Source organism: Talpa europaea (assembly GCF_964194135.1).
Source record: "Talpa europaea genome assembly, chromosome: 1".
Classification (NCBI taxonomy): Eukaryota; Metazoa; Chordata; class Mammalia; order Eulipotyphla; family Talpidae; genus Talpa; species Talpa europaea.
In genome coordinates this window covers 4,060,320-4,084,978 of record NC_140073.1, presented here as the reverse complement: position 1 = coordinate 4,084,978, position 24,659 = coordinate 4,060,320, and the positions used below count along the sequence as shown (strand labels likewise).

Sequence of the window (24,659 nt, the reverse complement as noted above, 5' to 3'; positions counted from 1 at the left end):
GGACGAACTCAAGAAAAATGAGCCGAACCTAAGAAGGCATGATCCACAGAAGACGAAGCCCGCGGCCAGCAAATGTGGGAGCGCCTGGAAACGCCTGCTAACCTACCAAAGCCGGGCCTGCAAATGAGAGTTACTGGGGTGGGACAGGTGGGAGGAGGAAGGAGTGAAGCAAAATGACAAAGAAAAAGCCAGCGTTTTTAAAAAGCATGTTCAGGTATCATGGGGTTCTCCAGAAACAGAGCCAGCAGCATCTCTTTCTCTCTCTGAATCGGCTGCAAAGTCCCACAGCCTGCTTTCTGCCAGCTGGAGAGCCGGGAAAACTGGTGGTCTCGTTCCAAGTTCAAAGCCCCAGAAGGAGGAGCGCTGCTGGTGTAAGTTCCAGTCAGGAGAACACTGATGTTCAGGAAGCCCGCGCCCGAGCCCGCGCCCTTGACGACCGAGCGCTGCGCCCATGGGGGCTGGGCAGGGCCAGCTTCTCATCCACTTGAGTGCTAATCTCACCCCGAGATGCTCAGACACACTCCAAAGTTATGTTTGCTCAAACATATGGGTACCCCGAGATCCAACTGATACATAAAATCAAGCATCATAGCCAACAGGTGCTTTTATGTAAAATGAGCAACAATTCATATGTCGGAAAACACTTCAAAATTTGCTCTCCCTGGGTCTCCCTGGTGGTGCAGGGGTTAAAGTCTCAGCACTAGGAAGCTATTCACAGCCACAGAAGCATGAGTTCAATCCCAGCCAGGGAGCTACCCACATGGCGCAGCAGACCTCTCCCGTCTCACCCTTCTCCCCTCAGCAGTGTACTTCTGTTCTGGCCCCCACTCTGTCTCTGGTGAAACCTCTCACCACCCCCCACACCTCTGACCTGCACCCCATTTCTTGTATGATAAATAAATAAAAGTAAATCTTTAAAAAAAAAAAAATTGCTTTCCCTTGGAGCAAGACTGCCCCAAAAGCAAGGAACTGAGTGTTTACCCACCCTCGTCCCTCCGGCATCGGCCGAGAGCTGCATCCAAGATGCTTATTCTGCACGCCAGCTTTGCGCTGGGGCTGGCCATGCTCCCTTGGTCAGAGGACACCTCTGATCAGAGCAGCAGGTAGAGCCTGTGAGAAACCTTCATCATGTGCAGGCGGACGTGGAGGGGTGGGGAGAGCACAGCAGACTGTCCCGGACGCGTTGCATTTCTGCAACAACAGGTGTAAGTGGGCATGGAAAGCACTTGGCTACCAGGGCAGGAAGAGCCATGGAGCTCTGGACGCTCACCAGTACTGGATGGTGACCTGCACGCCCAACGCCTGGCCCCACGACACAGCAACAGGAACTTCTGCTTTGCTTCCGCACAGAAGCTCTTCTGGGAGTGGCAGCGCGGAGCTGGGGCCCTTGGCGATGGTGATGTGGAAAAAGAAAGGCAGATGCCACCTTAAAGGCGCCTGCTCAGCCTGGGGAGGGGTCCGCTTCCCCCAGTAAATACAATGCCAACACTAACAGCCTTCAAGTCAAATTCTATACCTGAAGGCTTTGCCAGTTTTTTTTTTTTTCCTGCTTAATGGGATGTTGGCACCATTGGAGGTGGGCAGGTCTTTATAGAGCTTGTGGACAGAAACTTTTTTTTTCAAGATTTATTTATTTATACAAGAACTGGGGTATAGGCCAGGGGCGCGGGAGGGTGAGAGGATTCACCAGAGACAGAGCGGGGAGCAGAACAGGCAGAAGGACTGAAGTACTCTGCTAAGGGGAACAGCGGCTCAGGCAGGAGAGGTCTGCCTCGCTATGTGGGGCTCTCCCTGGCCGGTCGGGAATTGAGCCCACGCTGCAGAGGCTGCGGACGGCTTCACAGCGCTGCACTCAACCCGCTGCGCCACCGGGGAGAAAAAACACATATTTGGATGAAATAAAAACTCTGAAGTGTCTGTAAGCGCTCTGTCCAGAATGGTCTGGGCACAGCGGGGGTGACCCTGATGGCGCAGGCGCCACCTGGCCTGTGCTTACTAGGACAAATGAGCAAGATCCCGCAACACCACCCGGGAGCACGGAGTTTGCCCGCATGAAGCAGAATGAAATCTCACCTAGACCTGCAGGTGAAACATGGTATTAAAGGATCCTCTCTGCTGGCAGCTGCTGCTGTGTCCAACCAGGCCACTCCCCAGTCTCTCCACTGAGGCGGGGGGGCACACCTGAGGTCCCTGCTCCACAGGCTTCCGGAGCAGGGTGGGTGGCGGCTTGAACAGTGGCTGGAAGGCAGAGTCTGTGCTGACTGGTGTCTTGGGGGAACCTGCCTGGGCTAAATCCCCAAAGCGCTGGGGCTTTGCTGTTTTCTTGTCAAATGGGCACAGCACTTACCCCCATTCATGCAGTGGCTGTGGGGTCCCATTCACTACCGCAGCAAAGGGTTGCTGAGAGCCGCCTGTGGGCAGGCACCTGTCCGCTAGGGACATCGGGAGGGCAATGCAGACATGACCTCTGGCCCCATGGACCCTGAATTTGGGAAGCCAGGGAGGGAAACAGACATGTCATCGTGGGGTGATAAGCAACCTGGGCTATGAAGCCAGATGCCTCCCTGGAGGAAGAGGCATAGGAACTAAGAAAGTGTCGCTGAGGGGTGGGCAGAGGAGCAGCGAGAGAGGGAACAAGTCCTCGAAGTGGTGCATGGGCGGCATCAGAGGCGCCTGCCCACTCTCTGCCCCTGCCCATGAGTGATCCTGCCTCAACCAAAAGTTATTTTGTATCTTCCACAATACTGCACGTTTTTTTTAAATGAAAGTGACACCATTTTTCATTACAGACTTATAGTCCGAAAAGTTCAGAGGTTTCTGTAAAAACAAAGAATGGAAAGATAATAATATGAATCAAAATATCACAAGACCATATGTCAATGACAACTTATCTCGACCTGATTCGGACACTTGATGATAGAAAAGACTAAAAGGGGCCTCCCAGGTGGTGCAAGGGGTTAAGACGCAACCTAATAAAGCTACCAGCAGCCACTGCAGCACGAGTTCCATCCCCTGCCAGGGAGGTGACCCACATGGCGCAGCAGACCTCTCCTGTCTCACCCCCTGCTCCCCTCAGCAGTGTGTTTCAGTCAGTCTGCCTGTTCTGCTCCCCACTGCATCTCTGATGAATCATCTCACCCCCGACTCCTTTGGCCTGTACCCCAGTTTTTGTATGCATAAATAAATAAATCTTTTTAAAAAAGACTAAAAGAAAAGAAATAAATGAAAATTAAATGTCAATTATTGAGAAATAACACTGTAAATATTTAACATTTACAATATTTGCATTGTAAATATTTAACATTCAAGCCATCCTTGAAATGAAAACCTTCAACATGCAAAGCCCGAAGCCCCTTGGCTGTCGCCCTGACAATGGCCCCATAAACAAAATTCCAGCTGCGAAGGCCTTTCTCCCGGGAGTGTGGATGCGGGCCCTGCACTAATGCAGGTGCACGTGCGGCTTTGTATAAGCTCACTGCCTTTATGTAATGAGGAAACTATTTTATCTGCAGCTCCTGATTTTGGTTTTGCTGTTGAAATGGTCATTACTTCAGATTTCAGATAAGTTTCTGGCTTCCTGGTGGAGTATTTCATAACATTCATGTTTTTCCTCTTAAGGTATTCACAAAGAACTGCAGCCTGTGGAGAACCTTTAAATCCTGGCCACTCCAGTCCACATTATTGGGTGTCATTCAAAGACCGTAACATCTGGATCACCTGGCAAGACCCACTGTAGTCAGAGGGTCCACAGATAGATGACCCATGCAAGGACTTACTTTACTTTCAAAAGGTGCTCACTCTTGAACACCGCCACAGGGCTTGTATTTCAGCTGCATTTCAGCTCTCGGATGTGCTCTAGCCACACCATGGAATATGATGCAGCCCTTGGAAGGAATGGCATTCTGACACTGGCTCCCAGGCTGAAGGACACAGAACGCATGACTCTAAGTGAAGTAAACTAGGTGCAGAGGGAGAGGTGCTGGGTGACCCCACTTACACAAGGTACCTAGAGTGGTTAAATTCTAAGAGAAAGTAGAATTGAGGTCACCAGGGGCTGGGGGGCAAAGGGCACTTAGTGTTTAATGGGGACAGAGTTGACACTGGGGATGATGAAAAGATTCTGGGGGTGTGGATGGACTTTAAGGCCACTGAACCGTATGCTTAGAAATAGTTAATGGTAGATTTAATGTTCTTAAGTTTTTTAAAGATTTATTTATGCATACAAGAATTGGGGTGTGGGCCAGAGGTGCTGGGGGGGTGAGAGGATTCACCACAGACAAAGTGGGGAGAACAGGTGGATCTACTTACACTGCTGAGGGGAGCAGCGGGCCAGACAGGAGAGGTCTGCTGCGCCATGTGAGTCGCCTCCCTGGCTGGGGATCAAACTCATGCCACAGTGGCTGGTGATAGCTTGATAGTGCTGTGTCTTTAACCCCTGTGCCACGAGGGAGGCCCTGTTCTCATGTTTTATTACAATTTTTAAAAACGAATGATTCACTGTTAGCAGAGTCAGGGCCACAAACTCAGTACCAGCAAGTCTGAACCCCCGTGAAGACTCGTGTCCGACAGGCTCCTGTGCCCACACTTGCTTTGGAATTGACATCAGTGGGTTTGTAACAGGGTGGTCCCCAGGAGAGGGGGAAGTTCCAGGTTTCCTGCCCCACCCAAGGGAGGGTGGAGCTGAGCAGGGAGAAGAAACTGGAGAAGAGAAAGCGAGGAAGGAAGCAGGATGGAGAGCCAGAAGGAGACCTGGAGGAGGCACGTGGAGCAGAGAGACACGTGAAGAAACTGCGCTTGCCTTTTGGTCGTTGACTGAGTGACACAGACGTGGGTGAGACCCATGGGGAGGTGACAGTGGCGGTTTTTGTGCTGATTTTTATTTTGTTCTTTTCCTCCTACACTTGTCTGGTTGTTCCTGATCCTTTTCTGTGGGTCCCCACTGGAAGATACTTTAGACTTTGGCAGGCTTTGGGGTCTTGCTCTGGGCCAATCCCGTTTGGGTGGACCTTTACGCACGAGGGGACGGGTAACTTTGGGTGCTTGATTTGAAAACTATATTCTTTGCCTTTCCTGTATTGTTTACTAATTGTATTAAGTTCCTTTTCATTAAAGTCTCATATGTTTTCTGTTGATGTGGCGTTGGCAGAACCTATTTAAAGCAGGCAGTTTTGGGGGCTCTGGTGTGCCCCTCTCCCTGCCCTGTAACAGGTTCTTTTGAAGCAGTAATGTCTCCACGTTGATAGTCAAACTTTAGCTGTTGAGGGACAATTATCATAGTTTTTCCTGGTTATTGGGCTGACTGATTTCAGGATTAGAAGCAGCCATGTAACTGGTGGGGCCCAATGCAAAATAAACACCACAAAGGACTTTCAAGATGGCCATGACCGAGCTTAAAACTAAGCAGAAGACACCGCTAAGCCAGGGGTGGTGTTCAGCTGCTCAGATCACATGCGCATGAAATCGATTCTGCTCTGGATTCATAAAAGCAGCAATCTTCAGAAACTCCTGCGTGGAAACTCCAGGTTTCAAAGTAAAAGGATGCGGCTGCCGCAGGCAATTCACCACCCTAAGGGGAATCTCCTGGAGAATGAAGTCCGCCCCTGCGTGGCGGCAGGCAGAGATGTAGGGACCAAGGCGGTGATGGCCAAAGCTGAGCCACTGGGAATATTTGCTTCACCCCTTCGATGGTGAATGCCTACTTGCATCAGACATCATTCTAGACGCTGGGAAAACAGCACTGGGTAGAGCCATATGACTCTTGCATTCGTGGAGCTCACATGCGAGAGAGACAGCCACAAGTGAGCTAGGAAAACATATGCACTGACAGCTGTGGATAAATTCTACACAGGGAAACCAAGGGAAGAAGGATGGAGGTGAGGTGGGCTGGTGGCAGGCAGGTCTACCTGGGAAGGTCAGAGAAGCCCTCATGGGGAAGGTGACATTTGAGCAAAGACGTGAATGATGTCAAGTGGATAAATGGAAAGAAAACATTGCGGAGAGGAGAAATGTGCCTTTTGAGTTCTAGAAATGCCTGGAGGCCAGTGCGGCTAACGTGTAGTTGGGTTGTGGGGCAGGGGAGAGGCAGGGAGCAGGGCTCGAGGAGGGGAGCTGGATTTATATCAGGATTTTGGGCGTTACCCTGAGTATATGACAAACCATCAGTGATTTTGATCATGGAGTGTCATGGTCTGAGTTGAAAGAATCCCTTTGCTCCTGTGGCTGAGGCGATAGCAGTCGTTCTGGATGGAGATGACGCTGGCTGGCACCAGAGGGTGGTGAAGGCCAAGAGAAGTGGTGGGCCCAGAGCACTTGCTGATGGGTCAAATGTGAAAACAACAGAGAAGCCACATGAAGTCATCGCTGATGGGGACAGGAAAGATGGTGGAAGGAGCAGGCTGGAAGAAAGATCAGGGAGGGTGGTTTGCACACACCCTCTAGCTAATCAAATGACGAGGCTGAGTGGGCAGTGAGCATTCAGGGGAGAGAGTTGGCTACAGTTACACATTTGAGTACTCTCAGCATATGAATGGAATTAAAATCCATGAGCTGCTAGGGGACATGTGGGAGCAGAGACATAGACATGAAGACAAGGACTGAACATGGGGCTGGTTTAGAGGTCATGGACAGGAAGAGGAAGCGGCAAAGGAGATAAGGAGCAGCTGGGGAAGTTGGAAGGAAACTACGAGGAGGGTCTGGTATCCTGGAAGCTGGGACAAGAGTGTTCCAAGGAAGAGGGAGTGACAGCCCACGCCAAATGCTGCTGATAAGAGGTCTGAGGCCATTGGCTTAGCAACGTGGGGGTGACTGATGACTTTCACCAGGGGGAAGGGACTGAAACTGCTAACAGTGAGACAGAGTGGGCCCTGGGTAAACACGCATTGACTGTGCGCAGTGAATGGCCCATCTCAACAGCCTTCCCATGGTCCTGTGCTGGACTCACCTCTTGCCATCCAAAGACTCCACCACCAGGGTGGCCTTCCTAAAATGCAGACATGTCACTCCCCACTCATGTCTCCAATGCAAATCACGCTGGGATAGAAACACGGACAGTTACATGGATAACGATGTTCTTCATGGCATAGACTGTAATAGGGGAAGACTAGAAGGATCTAGTCCAAACAGGAAGTTGGCTGGGGCAGCTAAGCTACAACACTACACAGCCTTTGAAGCAGCACTATAGAAAATGTAATGACATGTTGGATATATTTTACTAAGTGAAAAAGTTGGTCACAGAGCAGGGAGTAACTTTTAAGGAACCATTTTTGTATTAAACAGCATAATCGTCTATTGATCAGGAGTTGGCAAATAAGGTCAGTGAATAAATCTTAATTAGGTTCTGTGGGCCTCTTTCAGGCAGTAATGCAGTTTTGATGGGAAAGGAAACAGACAAAAATGTGTGGCTATGTTCCAACAAAACTTGATTTATGGACAATGCAATATAAATTTCCTAATTTTCATGTGTCATGAAATCTCCCTCTTTTGATTTCCTCTCCCCAATCAGTGAAAAAAAATGTAAAAATCATTCTTAGCCCATTGGTTATAGGAAAGTCAGCTTTCAGGGTTGGATTTGTCCAAGGCCATAGTTTAACCACCTGTAGTGTACAAGGCACTCATTCAAAATGATTCATTATTGGGCCTCCCTGGTGGCGCAGGGGTTCAAGTCTCAGCACTATCAAGCTATTGCCAGCCACTGAAGCCTGAGTTCAATTCCCAGCCAGGGAGCTGACCTACATGGCTCAGCAGACCTCTCCTGTCTTGCCCTCTGCTCCTCTCAGCAGTGTATTTCAGTATATCTCCTGGTTCTGCTCCCCACTCCGTCTCTGGTGAATCCTCTCATCCCCCACACCTATGGCCTAAACCCCAGTTCTTGTATGCATAGATAAATAAATAAATGTTTTTAAAAAACAACAAAGTGATTGGAAACAACCCAAATGCCCAAAAATAGGTGACTGGATCAAGAAGATGTGGTACATATACACCATGGAATATTACTCAGCATTCAAAAAAGATAAACACATGCAATTTGCAGCAACATGGATGGCGCTGGAAGGGATCATGCTCAGCGAAATGAGCCAGAAAGAAAAAGAAAAATACCGGATGGTCTCACTCATAGCAGGAATCTAGAAAACCTAAATAAGGGACCAGGAAAAAGAATAACTATAAGAAAGAAAAAATCAAAACCAACAAACAACTGTGAACCAGAGACACACTATGGGGGGGGGGTCGGGGAAAGGAGGGATTGGGGTCAAAATAAGGGGGTTGCAAGTGTATGGGGAATATAAGAATAAAATTTAAAAAAAACAACAAAGTGATTCACTACAAACATTTCCCCAATATTATCTGAAGATATGCTTTGCTCCCCCTTATTGTGTATTTTTCTGAAAGTTTTCCCCAAGATACCTGCACAGCTGCTCCCTTCATTCCCTGAAATCTTTGCTCAAACAATACACTTTCAGCCAGGGCTGTCCTGAGCACCCTACTCAAAATTTCAACTGTAGGAGGAGCTAGTACATTTCTCCCAAACCCTGAGGGTTCTTCTTGGGCCGGTCAAGCAAATTAACATCAAATTAACATCAGATACATTACATAAAAGAAAATTACATATTGATGGAAAATCAACATGGAAGTCACTGCTAAAGCGAATGGGGCAAAATGAAGAGAGAGAGCGCGCTATCTAGATTTAAGGAACAGGATAGAGTGCTTGGGCTTCCAAGAGGAGGGAGTCATATTGTAACAGGGTGGTCCCCAGGAAAGGGGGAGGTTCCAGGTTTCCTGCCCCACCCAAGAGAGGGTGGAGCTGAGCAGGGAGAAAAGAAGATGGAAAAGAGACTGAAAAGGAGGGAAGGCAGGATGGAGATCCAGAAGGAGACCTGGAGGAGGCACGTGGAGCCTAGAGACAAGTGAAGAAACTGCACTTGTCTTTTGGTTGTGGACGGGGTGTCACAGATGTGGGTGAGACCCGTGGGGAGGTGACAATGGCAGCTTTTATTTTGATTTTGATTTTGCTCTTTTCCTTCCGGGCTTGTCTGGTTGTTTCTGACTTTTTTCTGTGGGTCCCCACTGGAAGATGCTTTAGACTTGTGGCAGGCTTTGGGGCCTTGCTCTGGGCCAATCCCATTTGGAGAAAGTTTTACCCACGAGGGAACGGGTAACTTTGGGTGCTTGATTTAGAAACTAAATTCTTTGCCTTTCCTGTATTGTTTCCTAATTGTATCAAAGTTCCTTCCCATTAAAGTCTCATGTTTTGTGTTAATGTGGCGGATGGCAGAACCCTATATAAAATAAGCAGGTTTGCGGGGTTTGGGCTGTCCCTCTCCCTGCCCTGTAACAATATGATGGGAGGGCAACTAACATGAGGAAGACCAGATGCTCTAATTGGATGTTTTCCATGCCACATAGATAGGTTTCTCCAATAGAAAGGTTTTTCTACTAAATATCCCAGTTCTGGGTAATAACCCCCAAATCTTCCTTTTCTTATGTAGTTAAAGGGGTGGCAAAAAGTTTCCCAAGAGCCTGCAGGGCCTCAGGACCTCAATACTCCACGTGCCAAAGGGCCCAACTCCGGTAAGACTGTTGTGACATCTTCCCAAGGCCTACACTTCACAACCTACCTACACATCTTTAACTTGCTGGATTTTTTGCGGCTTCTGTAACACCTCCCACTTTAACAGACTTCATAACTTACTTTATAATAAGTGTTTAAAATCTATGTCCCTTTCTCTCCCAATTCCCAAGAACAGCTGCTCCACTAGGTTCTCCACCCACCGGCGGCGTCCAGGCGCCAGGCACAATGTTTGCCACGTGGCGGCGGGGAGGAAGCACTTGCTGAATGCATGAATACTTCTGTATAGCTTTTAAAATTAGAAGCTTAAAACAAAAACCACCTAGAAATCTGAGTCCCACCCCAAGGAACCAAGGCCCTGCCAGTCCCATCGTGCACTTCTGCAGCGCGAGCACAGCCCCGCGCCGAGCATGCGCAACTCACTCCCGGCGACGCCTCCCGCCGCCGCTAGGAGACGCCGCCGCTCCAAACAAACATTATTCCCACGTGACCCGCGCCGCAGCCACGTGATCGGCGTCGCACCCAGTGGGCGTCACGTGACGGACTCAATTTTCCTCCAATCGTCATGCACGTTGCGGGGATTCCACTCAGGACCCGGCCCGAGGCATACAACGCTCCACTCACCCGCCACCCAAACGTGCCGGCTCTCCGCTCTCAAGTAAGCAGCGGCGTATCTCAAGGAAACTCTTCCGCCCCGGCATCGGGAGGTCGGGGCCTGTAGCGCGCTCAGTCCCGGAAGTGACGTCTCCCAGAGGGGCCGGAAGTGGCAGTGGAGGGAGGGAAGATGGCGGAGGTGGTGAGTCCGGTGCCCGGGGCGGGGCGGAGGGAGCTAGGGGAGGTGGGTAGAGCCCGAGGCCCCCCAGTAGCCGACCCTGGCGCCGCGCTATCTCCCCAGGGGGAGATAATCGAGGGCTGCCGCCTGCCAGTGCTGCGGCGGAATCAGGACAACGAAGATGAGTGGCGTGAGTGACGTCGGGGGGCGGGGCTAAGGAACCGGAGGGCGAGAGTCAAACGACTCCCCAGAAGGGGAGGGGCCTCAGAATCCTGGGGCGGGCGGGACGCAGATCTACTCCGAAGGGGCGTGGCTTCCAGCTGCTGCGCGATGGATGGGGCGGGGCCAGGAGAGGGGGCGGCACTTGGTGACTAGGGGCTTGGGCGAGAGCTTCCCGGTGCTGGGGCTCCGGAATCCGGGTGTAGCTCAGGTCGTGGGAAGGTGGCTCCCCATGGCCTGACCGGGCTAAGGCCTCTGCCTATGCTGTCCCCACAGCCCTGGCTGAGATCCTGAGCGTGAAGGACATCAGTGGCCGGAAGCTTTTCTATGTCCATTATATTGACTGTGAGTTCTGGGCTAGGGTGAGGTGGGGTTGCGGGTAGGATTGGGGGGCAGCCTCTGGCATTCCTCCCTGAGCCATCCCCACTGCTGCAGTCAACAAACGCCTGGATGAATGGGTGACCCACGAGCGGCTGGACCTAAAGAAGATCCAGTTCCCCAAGAAAGAGGCCAAGACTCCCACCAAGAACGGACTTCCTGGGTCCCGCCCCGGCTCTCCAGAGAGAGAGGTGGTGAGTAGGTCCCCTGCTTCACCTCTTCTCTCCTGCTTTCTCCTCTCATCTCTTGGCCTCAGGGTTCCTGGATGGGCAGGAGGCAGTAAACCCCCCCCCACTTCTGCTTGCAAAGAATGGGGGCCAAATTGCAGATGTAGCTCCCAGGCTCCAATGGCTATTGCTGTGTCCTTGAAAGGGCAGAGGGCGGGGTTTGATCACTACACACTGAGGGGTCCTACTCCCCTCCCCCACCCCACTACCATCCCCGCCCCAGTGGAAGACCCTGGACCTATCTCTACAGCCGGCCTCCGCTCAGGCCAGCGGGAAGACTTTGCCAATCCCGGTCCAGATCACACTCCGCTTCAACCTGCCCAAGGAGCGGGAGGCCATTCCCGGTGGCGAGCCCGACCAGCCGCTCTCCTCCAGCTCCTGCCTGCAGCCCAACCACCGCTCAACGGTACCCTCAGCAATTCCAGGGACCTTGCTTTCCTCTCAGGTCCCGCCTTCTCTACCTTCTGACCCACCTTTCTTGGTTTCTCTCTGCAGAAACGGAAGGTGGATGTGGTTTCACCAGCAACTCCAGTGCCCAGCGAGACAGCCCCGGCTTCCGTTTTTCCACAGGTGAGTTCCCAAACCCTCTCTTTGTCTCCACCTCTGCCCTCCCCTCCGGCAGCCCCTTTCAGGCCCCTCTCACAGCACCTCTTCTCTTCCTACCATCTCACCTGCAGAATGGATCGGCCCGCAGGGCAGTGGCAGCTCAGCCTGGACGGAAGCGGAAATCGAATTGCTTGGGCACTGATGAGGTAGGTCTGGGGAAGGAGGAAACTGGATGAAGAGAGGGAGCATAGGCAGGGTGGAGGGAATGGCAGACCACGATGGGCTTGGTGGGATGAACCAGGCAGCGCTGGCTCAGGTCGGTCATTGGGTGATCTTTTACACCTGTGGTTGAAACTTGTTAAGTCTCTCAGGAAAGTGGGAAGTGCAGCACCTCACCCGTGGCTATTAAACTTGAACAAAAAGACCTGAGGGCTGTGGGAGCTGTAAGATCTCCCCCTTGTGTCATCTCTTGTAACCCAGTGCCTCTCCCTGCCCTGGCAGGACTCCCAGGACAGCTCAGATGGGATACCGTCAGCTCCACGCATGACCGGCAGCCTGGTATCTGACCGGAGCCACGACGACATCGTCACGCGGATGAAGAACATTGAATGCATCGAGCTGGGCCGGCACCGCCTCAAGCCGTGGTACTTCTCCCCGTACCCGCAGGAGCTCACCACACTGCCCGTCCTCTACCTCTGCGAGTTCTGCCTCAAATATGGCCGGAGCCTCAAGTGTCTGCAGCGTCACTTGGTATGCCAGGGCCCAGGACCCTACCCTCTCAGCACCCTCCACCCGCCCGCCACTCATCTTCCTCTCTTCTTCAGACCAAGTGTGACCTGCGGCATCCGCCAGGCAACGAGATTTACCGCAAGGGCACCATCTCCTTCTTTGAGATCGACGGGCGTAAGAACAAGGTCGGGGCCTGGGGCCTGGGCACCCGGGAGGGGGCAGGGGCAGTCAGATGAGTAGCTTCCTCCTGCTCAGAAAAACATTCACCAGTCGGGCCAGCAGAACAGCTCACCCTGTGTTTACTGAGCTCCTGCTTTAGTGCAGATGCAGGCAGGGACAAGGACGGCCAGGAGCTAGACAGTCTGCTGCTGAGAGCACCGTCCACTGGAGGGGAGAACAGCTGGCTGCTGCCACTGGGCTGCCGTGTGACAGGGCTGTGAGAGAGACAGGGTGGGTCATTGGGATCCGGAGGAGGTGGCTGGCCAAGCTGCAGCGGTGGCCTTTGAGCATTGAATGGAAGGCTAAAGTGGGTGCGGGCACCCCAAGCAGTGGGGCTGGAGGGCACAGAGACAGCACATGAAAGGCAGGGGTCATTCGGGCCAGAAGGCATGAGGTCAAGCTGTTACAGCGGAGAGCTCAGCTGGTGCGAATGAAGTCAGTTGGGTGGGGGACACTACGGGTTTGGGGCTCAAAACTGCCTTAGTCTGTGGCTTTGGGGAACAAGCAAGGAGTAACCTGGAGAGACTGTTGTGAGACACTTCCATTCTCGGGCTGGAGGACGGTGAGGGACAGACAGCACCTGGTGCGGAGGCAGCGCCCGCTCAGGTGCTGGGGCATGAGGGGAGATGCTGCTGTAGTGACTATCATGTACCCTTAAGTGCAGGCCTGGCATCCAGTGCCGTGCCCGTCAGGTGGTGAAGTGTTAGGCCTGAAGTGCAAGAAAGAATGGGTAGAGGCAAAGCAGAAAGGTTAGTCGTTCTGTTAAGGGATCTCTAATGCCTCTCTCTTGTTCTGTTCCAGAATTCTTTACCCTCGTTCTAGAAAGGCTGGTTTGTTTTTTTGTTTTTGATTTTTTTCTTTAAGATTTATTTTATTTACTTGTGCATGTAAGAATTGGGGGTGTAGGGAGTGAGAGGATTCACCAGAGACAGAGTAGGGAGCAGAACAAGTGGATCTTTTGAAACACACTGCTGAGGGGAGCAGCGGGGAGACAGGAGAGGTCTGCTGCGCCATGTGGGTCAGCTCCCTGGCTGGGGATCGAACACAGGCCGCAGCTGCCGATAGCTCGTTAGTGCTGAGATTCAGCCCCTTGCGCTGCCAGGGAGGCCCCAGCCAGCCTCTCTCTAGGCGCGGCTGCAGGGTGTCTTGACAGGCAAGCTGCTAATCCTGCCACAGGGCAGAGTTGCTCTCTCTGCTCTCAGGTCTGTCTCCCGGGGGACATAGCTCAGTTTGTGGGCTGTTAGCAGAGGGCAGTGCCCCACCCCACCGCGGGCCTGGTGGAAACATAGGGAGCAGGAGCACAGTGGTGCCAGGGCCCCTCCACACTGAGAAGTGGCCTGCCCGAGCAGCAGGGAGGGCCTGACCGGCTTTTCTCCTGGAGCCCAGGGCAGAGGAGCTGGCTGTCCCTGGCCCAGTGGCCACACTTAGGGCGGGGCCCCAGAGCGGTGACAGGCCTGTCCCCTCACAGAGTTACTCCCAGAACCTGTGTCTCCTGGCCAAGTGTTTCCTCGACCACAAGACACTCTACTACGACACGGACCCCTTCCTCTTCTACGTCATGACGGAGTATGACTGCAAGGGCTTCCATATCGTGGGTTACTTCTCCAAGGTGCGTGCTCCCTGGGCTGGGGCTTGGCCCTGCCCTGAGCCGGGCCCTTTCCCTCACACCCACCACCCTCTTCCAGGAAAAGGAGTCAACGGAAGACTACAACGTGGCCTGCATCCTGACCCTGCCACCCTACCAGCGCCGGGGCTACGGCAAGCTGCTGATCGAGTTCAGTAAGTACCTGTGCTCCTGGGGCTGGGGTGGGTGCTGGCAGACCCAGGCCTGGTGCCAGCGTGCCCACTGGGGCTTCTGGCGGAGGGGCTGGGCGGCTGTGACTCTGCCCTGGCCTTGAAGCCCAGTCACCAAGGGGCTGACCAGAAATGAGAGGGGGCTCTTCTCCGGTCTCTCCACTTTCAGGGTGACTGACCCGCAGCCCTCCGCCCCTTACCAATTCTGGGTCAAGGTTCTGAGCACCATGCACCTGTTCCCCAATCTGAGTCTGTGCCCAGTGAGCCAGGGTGGGTCATCCGTCTGGTAGTGTCAGACGAGCTCCTGGCCAAGGACCCGGGGTCCTGCCCCTGTGCTCCCCTGAGGCCTACGGACATGCTCAGAATGCCGTTAACCCAGCAAACAGATGTAGGCAGTGAGGTGGCTCTGCTCCCACACATAGGCAGGTTAGTCTCAAGGCCCAGAAGGACTCTGCCCCTCATCACAGGTGGACTCTTCAGCGTCCCCCAAGCTCTGAGAGTCCCTTTGTATCCCAGCCTCATACCCTCAACTCCATCAGCTCTCTACTCACTGACCCGCCAGCCCAGCCTGAGCAGGGGGATGGGAGGGAATCCCAGCTGTTTGGGGAAGACATGGCAGCTTGACGCTGTGTCCACTTGACTGCTAGTCGGCAGGGGCTGTGTCCTCTCAGGACCCTGTGAGCCTGGGAGAGCTGGTGGAGGCTAAGCCCAGGGAAGCCCCGGTGCTCAGACCTTGGGGGAGATGCGACGCAGGTGGGGTGGCCAGGTGTGCTCCCTTCTGCCCAGTGGGGGTGCTCACCACCCTGCAGGTTTCACTGGGGAGGGGCCAGGAGCACCTGCAGCTGAGGAGGGGTGTGTAGCACTTGCTCCTGCACCATGTCCCTAGCACCCTGAGGACCCTGGCATGTCCCTTCTTCTCGCCAGAGCACCAACCTGTCCCTCGTCCCGAGACAAGAGGGTCAGATTGGCTGACAAAGATGTACTAAGGGCCAGAAAGCCCATGAGGCTGTGGTCCAACATGGGTTGATGCTGACTGAGGGTGAGGACAGCTAGTAATGGACACCCCAAGTCCTGACAGAGAAGGAGAATGCCCAAGAGATGTGAACCCGTTCGGGGCTGTGCAGGGCATGAGGGTCTCACCTGCCAGTGCCCAGGGGAGAGGAAGGCTGGACACTTCGGTCAGTGGGAGGGAAGGAGCCACAGGAGAGCTCAGTGGCCGGCAGAGCGCACCCCACCCCCGTCCCCCTCTGACTGGGCGGTGCTTGGTGTGCCTCCCCCCTCACCACCCACTCAGGCCAGCCTGTCTTGGTAGCTAACTCCTGGGGTCACACTAGGGGAGCTGAGCTGAAGCAGAAGAATCCAAGCGACCTCGGGCCTGGACCCAGAGTGGGGTCTTCCCCCTGCCCTCCTCACATATCCAGGCACCCGCCCCACCTGACCAAGGACAGTCCGTGGCACCTTCTTTCCAGAAGCCATTTTCTCCACACGCCCCTGCCCACCCGTAAGCCTTAGCTGGCTCCTGAGGGCCTCCTCGCGGATGGTAGCTACCACCAGCGCCCTCAGCACCTCCTCAAGGGCGACGGGAAAGCACAGGAAAACTTGGAGGAAACTAGGGCAGAGCAGACAGCGCACGCCAGGGTCACTGAGCCGTCCCAGGACAGCCAAGGTGGCCAGGCTTCTGGATGTTGGTTGCAGGAACTGACCGTTTACCTGCTTGCCCCTCCCCCGTCGCTTTAGGCTATGAACTGTCCAAAGTGGAAGGGAAAACGGGGACCCCTGAGAAGCCCCTCTCGGATCTTGGCCTCCTCTCCTACCGAAGCTACTGGTCCCAGACGATCCTGGAGATCCTGATGGGGCTGAAGTCAGAGAGTGGGGAAAGGCCTCAGATCACCATCAAGTGAGCCCGGCGCGCCTCCCCTGGGTGCATGGCCTGTCCTGGGCTTTCTCACTCCCTGCCGGGGGCTTCTGGGGGCTTGGGGCAGATGAAGGCCCCCAGGGGACCTGATCTTTGCTCTCCCACAGCGAGATCAGTGAAATCACCAGTATCAAGAAGGAGGACGTCATCTCCACGCTACAGTACCTCAACCTCATCAACTACTACAAGGTAGCAAGGCGGGCGGGGAAGCAGGTGTGGGGTTGTGGTGTGCAGGCTCCAGGTGGGCTGACCTGCCTGGCCCCTGTCCTGTCCAGGGTCAGTATATCCTCACACTGTCAGAGGACATCGTGGACGGCCACGAACGGGCTATGCTCAAGCGGCTTCTTCGGATTGACTCCAAGTGTCTGCACTTCACTCCCAAGGACTGGAGCAAGAGGGGAAAGTGGTGACAGGCACCGCTGTGGCAGTGTCAAGTCAGCGGAACTGGGACTGACAGCCCCTCCCACCCCCACCAGAGCCCCCACGAGGCACACCCGTATAGATGGGGCTGAGGACAGGTCCACGTGGGGAGGACAGGCCCTGTTGGGGCTGGCTGGTGCTCAGCACCAAGATGAGTTCAGGGCTCAGGTCAACTCCAAGGTCAGCTGGCTGCAGGCCCGTGCTTGCTGCGGACCAGAGACTGGAGAGAGCCAGGCAGCTGTGTACAGTGAGATGGGGGGGTGGGGTGCTTTGTACAGAGGGCTGGTGGCTGTAAAAACGTCTTTTGTAAAGGAGGAGTTGGGGGTGGGCTGGGTACTGCTGCAATACTCTGGCCTGTCTTAACCCTCACTGCCCCAGCAATAAACTTTCTATAGGCCAGTCATGAGGGTGCTTGTGGGAGAAAGGACAGTGGGGCTTAGGGGCTCCAAGGCCCCCACAAACTCACAAGGGCTGGAAGAGCTTGTTTATTGGGGTGAATCAGGGCTCCAAAGTGAACAGTTGGTTTACTGGGGTGAAGGGGTCGGTGCTCTCCATTTCAAGCCCTGGGTCTCAGTCTTCAGGCACCTGTGCGTGAATCTGCAACAGGAGTCACACCTCTGCTATAGGCTTGCGGAGATGTGGGGGCTGGGCAGGCGCATGTTCGGGGTGGGGCCCAGCTGCAAAGACCTGGCCCCTACCAGTGGGCAGCGGGGAGGCGGCGAGGACCCGCCATCTGTATCCAGTCACACCCGCGCTCCAGCCTAGCGCCCTGAGTGCGCGTGGGCAAGACTCTGGACCCCAAGGCAACACTGAGGTCGGGAGTGGCGGGGGGGGGGGGGGGGGTCCGAGAGTTAGACCCAGGGATGTACTCACCGCGGCAGCGAGGCTGGGCCAGGTCAGGGCCCCACGCACTTTGGCATCCGGGCCAGGGAGGGTCTCCAGGCCCCACAGGGTGAAGCCGCTGAAACTGGCGGTGGCTCCCATAAAGCGGTCCTGGGGAGGGGCCGGGTTCAGCGGCGGGAGCCCAGGCCCGCCCGCACCCCTTCCAACTCTGTCCCCCTTGACTCACGAAGTCCCGCTCCAGCGCCTCCGGGGCTTCCGCCAGTTCCCGCTGCTCCGGCTCCCGGCCTGCCCGCGGGAAGTAAGGCGTCCGCCCCGACACCTCTCCCTCCTCTTCCATGACCATCACGTATCCGACGAGGCCAGGCGGCACCGTCACTTCTTCGCCGCGGAGGCTGCGGCCACGAAACGACGCTTCGAGTCCTGGAGGAGGCGGCGCGGGGCCTCAGCGCGGGCGGGGGACAGGTCGGCTCCGCGGAGCAAGCCCGGGGCGGCCCTCCCGCCACCTCCGCCGGGACCACGATTCCCAGAAGCCCTCGTCGCGCTCCTCGCCCAGGAGAGCGCGGCGCCGGCGCGGGGGCTGCCGGGAGCCGTAGTCCGGCGCGCGCGCTCACCGTGGGCGCCCTGGCGGAGGGCCGGGGTGAAGAAGCAGTCCACCGGAGCGGGCCGGCTCGCCGGGATTTCGCAGGGCAGAAGGTGCAACGTGCCGGGGGCGGCGTCGCGCAGCGTGTCGGGGCGTATGTGGACCCGCTGCTTCTCCACCGCCCTCTCGTCGCTGCTGTCCATCCTCAGCGTTTCCGCGTCTCGCGGGCTGAGGCCAAAGCTGGCGGGTAAAGCGCGCGGAGCCTCTCGGGAGGGCGGAAGAGTGAGCGCACAGCCTCCCGGGAACTGTAGTCCCGCCCTGAGGCTCCACTGCAAGCCCCGCCTCGCCGTGTTCAAGGCCCAGCTCTTACTCTTGAAATGAAATAAATGGTACACTCTGACAGTAAAAAAAATTTTTAAAGATTCTAGAAAGTTCACTTTTATGTTGACTGGTATGGAGGTTTCTTATCTTTAGCTTACTGGGGATCTACCTTCCTCAAAAGCACTGAAGACATTTTATCCGGGTTTGTGGGTTGTCTTGCAAACCTGTATGTAAGTAAATTTTACCAGATAGAATATTTTTATGTATTGCAGTGAGATTTGTCAGTCCTTCCCTTTTTTTTTTTCTGATTTTCCCTGTCTCTTTGTTTTTCCAATACCGTTGGTTCCTTTTCTCTAATGTTTATTTGTTCAGATACTCAACTTAGATATGTTTCGTCAAGTTTTCTGATTTACAAAAACAAGCATACAAAACTAGAAAATAAGGTTAAAACTAAAGATTGCATTTAATTTATTGATTTGAGAAAGAGAAAAGACCTCCCAGGACATTGAGGAACTGGCCTTGTTGTCCTGTTGACAGTGAACCATTTCACAAAACATCAACAGCAGAGGCTCTGTCCAGTGGAGAGAACAGGCAAAGGCAAGAGCACTTGGGAATAGTGTTAGTGCCACCCAAGACACAGCACTGTCCAGGCCACGAAAATCACAAGACAGCCCTTATCCCTGGAAATATAAGTGATGATTACTTCTTTTTTAATTTTATTTATTTATTTTTATTTATGCAAGCACTGGGGTACAGGCCAGAGGCACAGGAGGATGAGAGAATCCACCAGAGACAGAGCAGGGAGCAAAACAGGCAGAAGGACCGAAATACACTGCTGAGGGGAGCAGCGGGCGAGACAGGAGAGGTCTGCTGCGCCATGTGGGTAGCTCCCTGGCCGGCCAGGGATCAAACCGGTGCTGCGGAGGCTGCAGACAGCTTCACAGCGCTGTGCTCAACCCGCTGCGCCACCAGGGAGACACTGATGATGACTTCTTTACGAAGTGCAGCTTTATCTCCTTCCTGTCTTCCCTTTGTTAAGATCTGTTTAGACAGTCCATCCTAGAAGTGCTCCCTCTTGCTCATAGCAATCCACAGAAAAGCCACCTTTCCTTCTCCCCAATGCTCTCCATCTTGTTCAGAAAGCTTAAAATGAAGAAAAACTTTCTAATTTCTTTTATGAAGCAGGATAACATTAAGACCTAAACCTGACAAAGAAAGGAAAGAGGGAGGCAGGGAGAGAAGAAAACTGCTGAAAAGTATTAGGACTTAATTCTGCCACATTTGCAACACACATTTCAAATATGTCCCCGGGTAAGCTGCATTTTCTTCTGTTGATGAAAAGGTGCAACATTCCACTTGCGCTGTTAGATTGACGGCCCTGTCTTAGCTCTGTTTTTGACTACTCGTCTGGACATCTGTAGCAGTCAGCATTCTAGGTCACGTTCCACTGCACAAACAACCCCAATAAAGAACGGTCCATTTCTTGCTCAGATTGCAGTTTTAGCTGCAGCAGACACTGGCTAGTTCCGTGGGTGTTCACTCCAGGATCTGGCCTTAAGTAACAGCACATATGTGGGATGTGGTGTGCTTGTGACGGGGGAGGAGACACAGCTAGCCACACCAGGATTCTTTTTTTTCTTTAAGATTTATTTTATTTATGTATACAAGAGCTGGGGTATGGGCCAGGGGCCGGGGGATGAGAGGATTCACCAAAGACGGAGTGGGGAACAGAACAAGTGGATCTACTAAAATCCACTGCTGAGGGGAGCATCAGGGAGACAGGAGAAATCTGCTGCGTCATGTGGGTCAGCTCCCTGGCCGGGAGCGAACTCGTGCTGTGGCTGCGGATAGCTTCATAGTGCTGAGACTTAACCCCTTGGGCCACCAGGGAGGCCCACGCCAGGATTCTTAAAGCTTCTTTTTGAGTTTAGTGTTTCACTCACATCCCCTGGCCATATCAGTCACTTGGCCAATCCCTACATCAGCGGGTGGGGGAAGGTCAACAGAGAGATAGTTGAAGGGTGGGGTAAGGAATCTTCTACCAGGGAGGGAGGAATGGATGAGACTGAGGGAACAAGTACTTCAGCTGCCAAAAGGGTCTCTCCGGCTTCCCGATGCTCCTTCCTTCTGCCGAACAGCCCCGCTGTGTTTTATTTCTGAAATTCTACTTTTAGATGATAATGAGCATCTGTCCACCTTTTCTCTGGTCTGGCCTCTTTTTTAAAAATACTAGTAAACATTCAAGAATCTTCATCACCGTGTCTCTAAGACTCTTTGCAGGCCCTGGGCTGTGGTGCCGGCTGCTGGCCGCCGGGCTTCGCACCCCAGCAGATGTGTTCACTCCTAAGGGTCGGTTTGGGCTAGGACCGCATCTGGAGGACCCCAATGTTGTGAGGGCTTTGTGCACGCTGTGTGAAAAAGGTTTTCTTCCTTTGAGAAAGAGCTTCTGATTTTTTCGGTTGCGGGTGTAGATCACATGCCTGACCACAGGTATGGAGTCACCGCACAACCCCAGCCACCCCTCAGCAACAGGGGGTGTCACCCCATCCTCCTGCCATGAGGTCAGAGGAGCTCGGTGGCATTCTATCTGCAGATGGAGGCGGGACTTCGGAGACCAGGTTCTAGCAGTTTCTGAAGATGGAAGCTACACCCCCAGGGCCCCATCCCTGCTTCCAGCCACAGATCCTGCTCACTAGGCCTCTGGCCTCCAGGGTAGTTCTCTGACAACAACGAAGTGAGGAATAAATGCTGGAGCGTGGCTGGCGGGTGGCGGCATAGGGCTGGGCTGCTGTGTCGGCACCGCTGCTGCCGGTCCCAGAGGCAGAGCAGGAGTCTGATTATCCGCGCGGCCAGAGTGCAGCTCCGCATTGTGGAGCCACCACAACGTGGGTCCCTCACGTGGGGCTCTCCCGTGGTGCAGGAGAGTTAGCCCTATTCCTGCCCTTGACCCCTGAGGCCCCAGGAGTGCCCCTCCCCCACCTCCCCTGAAGTCATGACAACCCAAAATGTCCCCAGACATTGCTGAATGTCCCCCGGAGGACAACACCGACCCCATTCGAGAACCAGTGCGCTACAGTAGAGGCGTGGCGGGTCATCGGGAACATGGGAAGAATGTGGTCAGAAAACTGGTGACGAGGGCTGTCTGGTGACTTCCTGGGATGGGTCTGAGGAAGGATCACATCTATGAAGGCACTTAAAAGTGAGTTGGGGAAGCAAGGCAGAGAATTTGCATTACCTGTCTCCATTCATTGCGACCAAAAGCAACTGCTTCAAGAAATCAAGCAAACAATTGTTTGAGAAGTCATCCATTATGGACTTTTAGCCTGAGGATAGGCTCGGTCCACTCCCTTTCCATCCTTTCCAGAGAACCAGTGCCACCGCTGTGTGCAGCTGAGAGTAGTTAAGCCTGTTCACTCTAATCAACTCTTTTAACTTCCCATATCAACCCCAAATTTGCATCTCCTGGGTGCATTTGAGGTTTTCCACCTGAGTACCTGTACCTCAAATTGCAATTCTTAGGTGCCAAATAAATGCATTTTGCCTTTTAAATTGCCTTCTGAACGTTTAGGTCGGCGGGTTCAGAATTCAAGAACATCCTCTCCTGGGACTGCCCGCAAAGAGCGCCGAGCGCGTCTGCAGGGGAGGGGGCGCGCGTTCCTTCCCGGTGCTGGCCCTCAGGAATCACGGGACAGGCCGTCATGGTCCAGGAATGAAGGTTATGCGTGATGAGCTCAATGACAGGCTCTTCTCAGCAAGGCTGGTCCGCCTGCCGCCCTGGATAAAAGTCGTTGCTGAGAACAGAGACAGATACTGAGCTCCCAACTGGGCAGACTAGATCCCCGCAATCAACCAGGTGCTCTCAGGTGGATCCAACTAGATCTCTCCCTCCAGGGAGGAGAAGAAATTCCTCACTAGAACTCATTTCTTCTGGAGATGGCTCTGCCTCCCTTGACCAGAGGGCCTCCGCCAACATTTTTTTTTTTAATAGAGGCATGCTTATTTATTTATTTGTTTGTTTGTTTGTTTTTTGTTTATACATGCACAGGGTACAGTCAGAAGCACAGGAGGGTGAGAGAATTCACCAGAGCCAGAGCAGGGAGCAGAACAGGCAGAAGGACCGAAGTACACTGCTGAGGGGAGCAGCGGGCGGCAGGAGAGGTCTGCGCGCCATGCGGGACCCTCCTCCGGTGGCCGGGGAGCAGCCGGGGATCGAACCGGCGCTGCAGAGGCTGCGGGCAGCTTCGCAACCCAGCGCTCAACAGCTGCGCCACCGGGGAGGCCCTTGATGGCAATTTGTTTCCCCCACAGCACTGCTCCGAACACCAGGTCCACTTCTGGTTGCAAAAAAGTGAGGCCAGGGGCCTGCACTGGGGACGCTGGGCTCCGCCGAGTGTCTCTAGCCACTGGCTGACGGAGCGGTGAACGCTGACCGAGGACCCCGTCCGCTGCCCGGGGACACAGCATCTTTCCAGTTTCAGGCGGCTCCCACAGGACGTGGTCTGCGCATGTCCTGATTGTACCCCTGGGTTTTCATTAATCAAAGTGACCAAGTGATGCACAGAAAGGTCATGACATGAAATAGAATCTAAGAACGCAATGAGAACAGAGCTCGGAGAGGATTCTATCATGTGGTGCTTTCTCACTTTTGACTGGAATACAAGGGTATGGGAACAACAGGTGAAAGTAAGAGTGACTTTCCTTTCTTATAGACAATAAAAGTCTTGCAATTTTTTCAACTCTTATTTGAATTAGTTTTAGACTCAGAGAACTGGAACTGTAACAGGGTGGTCCCCAGGAAAGGGGGAGGTCCCTGCCCCACCCAAGGGAGGGTGGAGCTGAGCAGGAAGAGGAGAAGCTGCAGAAGAGACGGAGGAAGGAAGCAGGATGGAGCCAGGAGACCTGGAGGAGGCACATGGAGCCTAGAGACACGTGAAGAAGCTGCGCTTGTCTTTTGGTTGTGGATGGGGTGACACAGATGTGGGTGAGACCCGTGGGGAGGTGACAATGGCAGCTTTTATCTTGATGTTGATTTTGCTCTTTTCCTTCTGGGCTTGTCCGGTTGTTTGTGACCCTTTTCTGTGGGTCCCCACTGGAAGATGCTTTAGACTTGTAGCAGGCTTTGGGGCCTTGCTCTGGGCCGATCCCATTTGGATGGACTTTTACCCACGAGGGGACGGGTAACTTTGGGTGCTTCATTTAGAAACTAGATTCTTTGCCTTTCCCGTATTGTTTCCTAATTGTATTAAAGTTCCTTCCCATTAAAGTCTCATGTTTTGTGTTGATGCGGCGGATGGCAGAACCCGTTTAGAATAAGCAGGTTTGCGGGGCTTGGGCTGCCCCTGTCCTATAACAGAACGAGTTCCCAAACGCCCTTTACGCAGCATCTCCTAATGCTAACATCTTATGTAGCCGGTGCGCCCCGGCCAAACCAGGGAATTAGCTTGCGTAAAATACTATAAATCCATCTTTAGACAACAGTAGGAATCTGAGGGGAGAAACCAATTACTGTACAAAAATGAGCGGATTTGAACGGATTGAACGCAGCGTTCAATGTGGAGTTGTCTCAGCCTCCGTGGCGCCTGTTCAATTCCTGGCCAGGGAGATTCCCACATGGCGCGCAGACCTCTCCTGCCGCCCGCTGCTCCCCTCAGCAGTGTCCTTCGGTCCTTCTGCCTGCTCTGCTCCCTGCTCTGGCTCTGGTGAATCCTCTCACCCTCCCCACGCTTCTGACTGTACCCAGTGCATGTATAAATAAATAAAATAAATCTTAAAAAATAATAATAATAATAACCACAGCAGGGGCTGAGGTAACAAGGCCTGGAAGAATGAGGGGTAAAGAGAACTCCCAAGGACCCAGGACGTGCCTGCCCGTCGCTCCCCGGGCCAGAGGTCACTGGGGTGTTGCGCTGATGGGCCCTGCGGGGACCCCACCCCCGGGTGCCGGGGAAGGCCCGGGGGAGGCCCGCGCGCCGGGAGCCTGGTGCTGGGGCAGCTGAGCGCAGGGCAGGGATCCTCGCAGGGGGCCTGGGGGTGCTGTCCTGTCGCTGCGTCGGGCGGGCGAGGAAGGCCCTTCCTCCTCAGCGGCTCCCCGCGCCCTCTGCTGACAACACCGAGCAGCGCCGGTGGCAGAGACG

General features: G+C 54.0%; 2 protein-coding genes across 5 annotated transcripts; one reads left to right on the top strand and one right to left on the bottom strand.

Annotated features, from left to right (window-relative positions):
* Positions 1–10,340: 10,340 nt before the first annotated feature.
* Positions 10,341–16,771, top strand: KAT5 (lysine acetyltransferase 5; the record flags this gene model as incomplete). 4 transcript variants are annotated; one of them, XM_084241150.1, is made up of 14 exons in its annotated part: positions 10,341–10,358; positions 10,458–10,524; positions 10,830–10,898; positions 10,989–11,125; positions 11,382–11,564; positions 11,654–11,728; positions 11,836–11,910; positions 12,206–12,454; positions 12,529–12,618; positions 14,121–14,261; positions 14,338–14,431; positions 16,184–16,343; positions 16,469–16,550; positions 16,637–16,771. In XM_084241150.1, the coding sequence occupies 14 exons, from the start codon at positions 10,347–10,349 to the stop codon at positions 16,769–16,771; spliced, it is 1,569 nt and encodes a 522-aa protein (XP_084097276.1). The 4 variants fall into 4 exon arrangements, with proteins under 4 accessions (XP_084097276.1, XP_084097274.1, XP_084097273.1 ...); XM_084241148.1 differs by having other exon boundaries at positions 10,347–10,524; positions 11,409–11,564; XM_084241147.1 differs by having other exon boundaries at positions 10,347–10,524.
* A 483-nt stretch (positions 16,772–17,254) lies between these two features.
* Positions 17,255–18,462, bottom strand: RNASEH2C (ribonuclease H2 subunit C). Its single transcript, XM_084229580.1, has 4 exons — positions 18,236–18,462; positions 17,851–18,044; positions 17,655–17,774; positions 17,255–17,378 (listed from the first exon to the last, which is right to left on the bottom strand). The coding sequence occupies exons 1-4, from the start codon at positions 18,405–18,407 to the stop codon at positions 17,352–17,354; spliced, it is 513 nt and encodes a 170-aa protein (XP_084085706.1). The 5' UTR covers positions 18,408–18,462; the 3' UTR covers positions 17,255–17,351.
* Between the last annotated feature and the right edge of the window lie 6,197 nt (positions 18,463–24,659).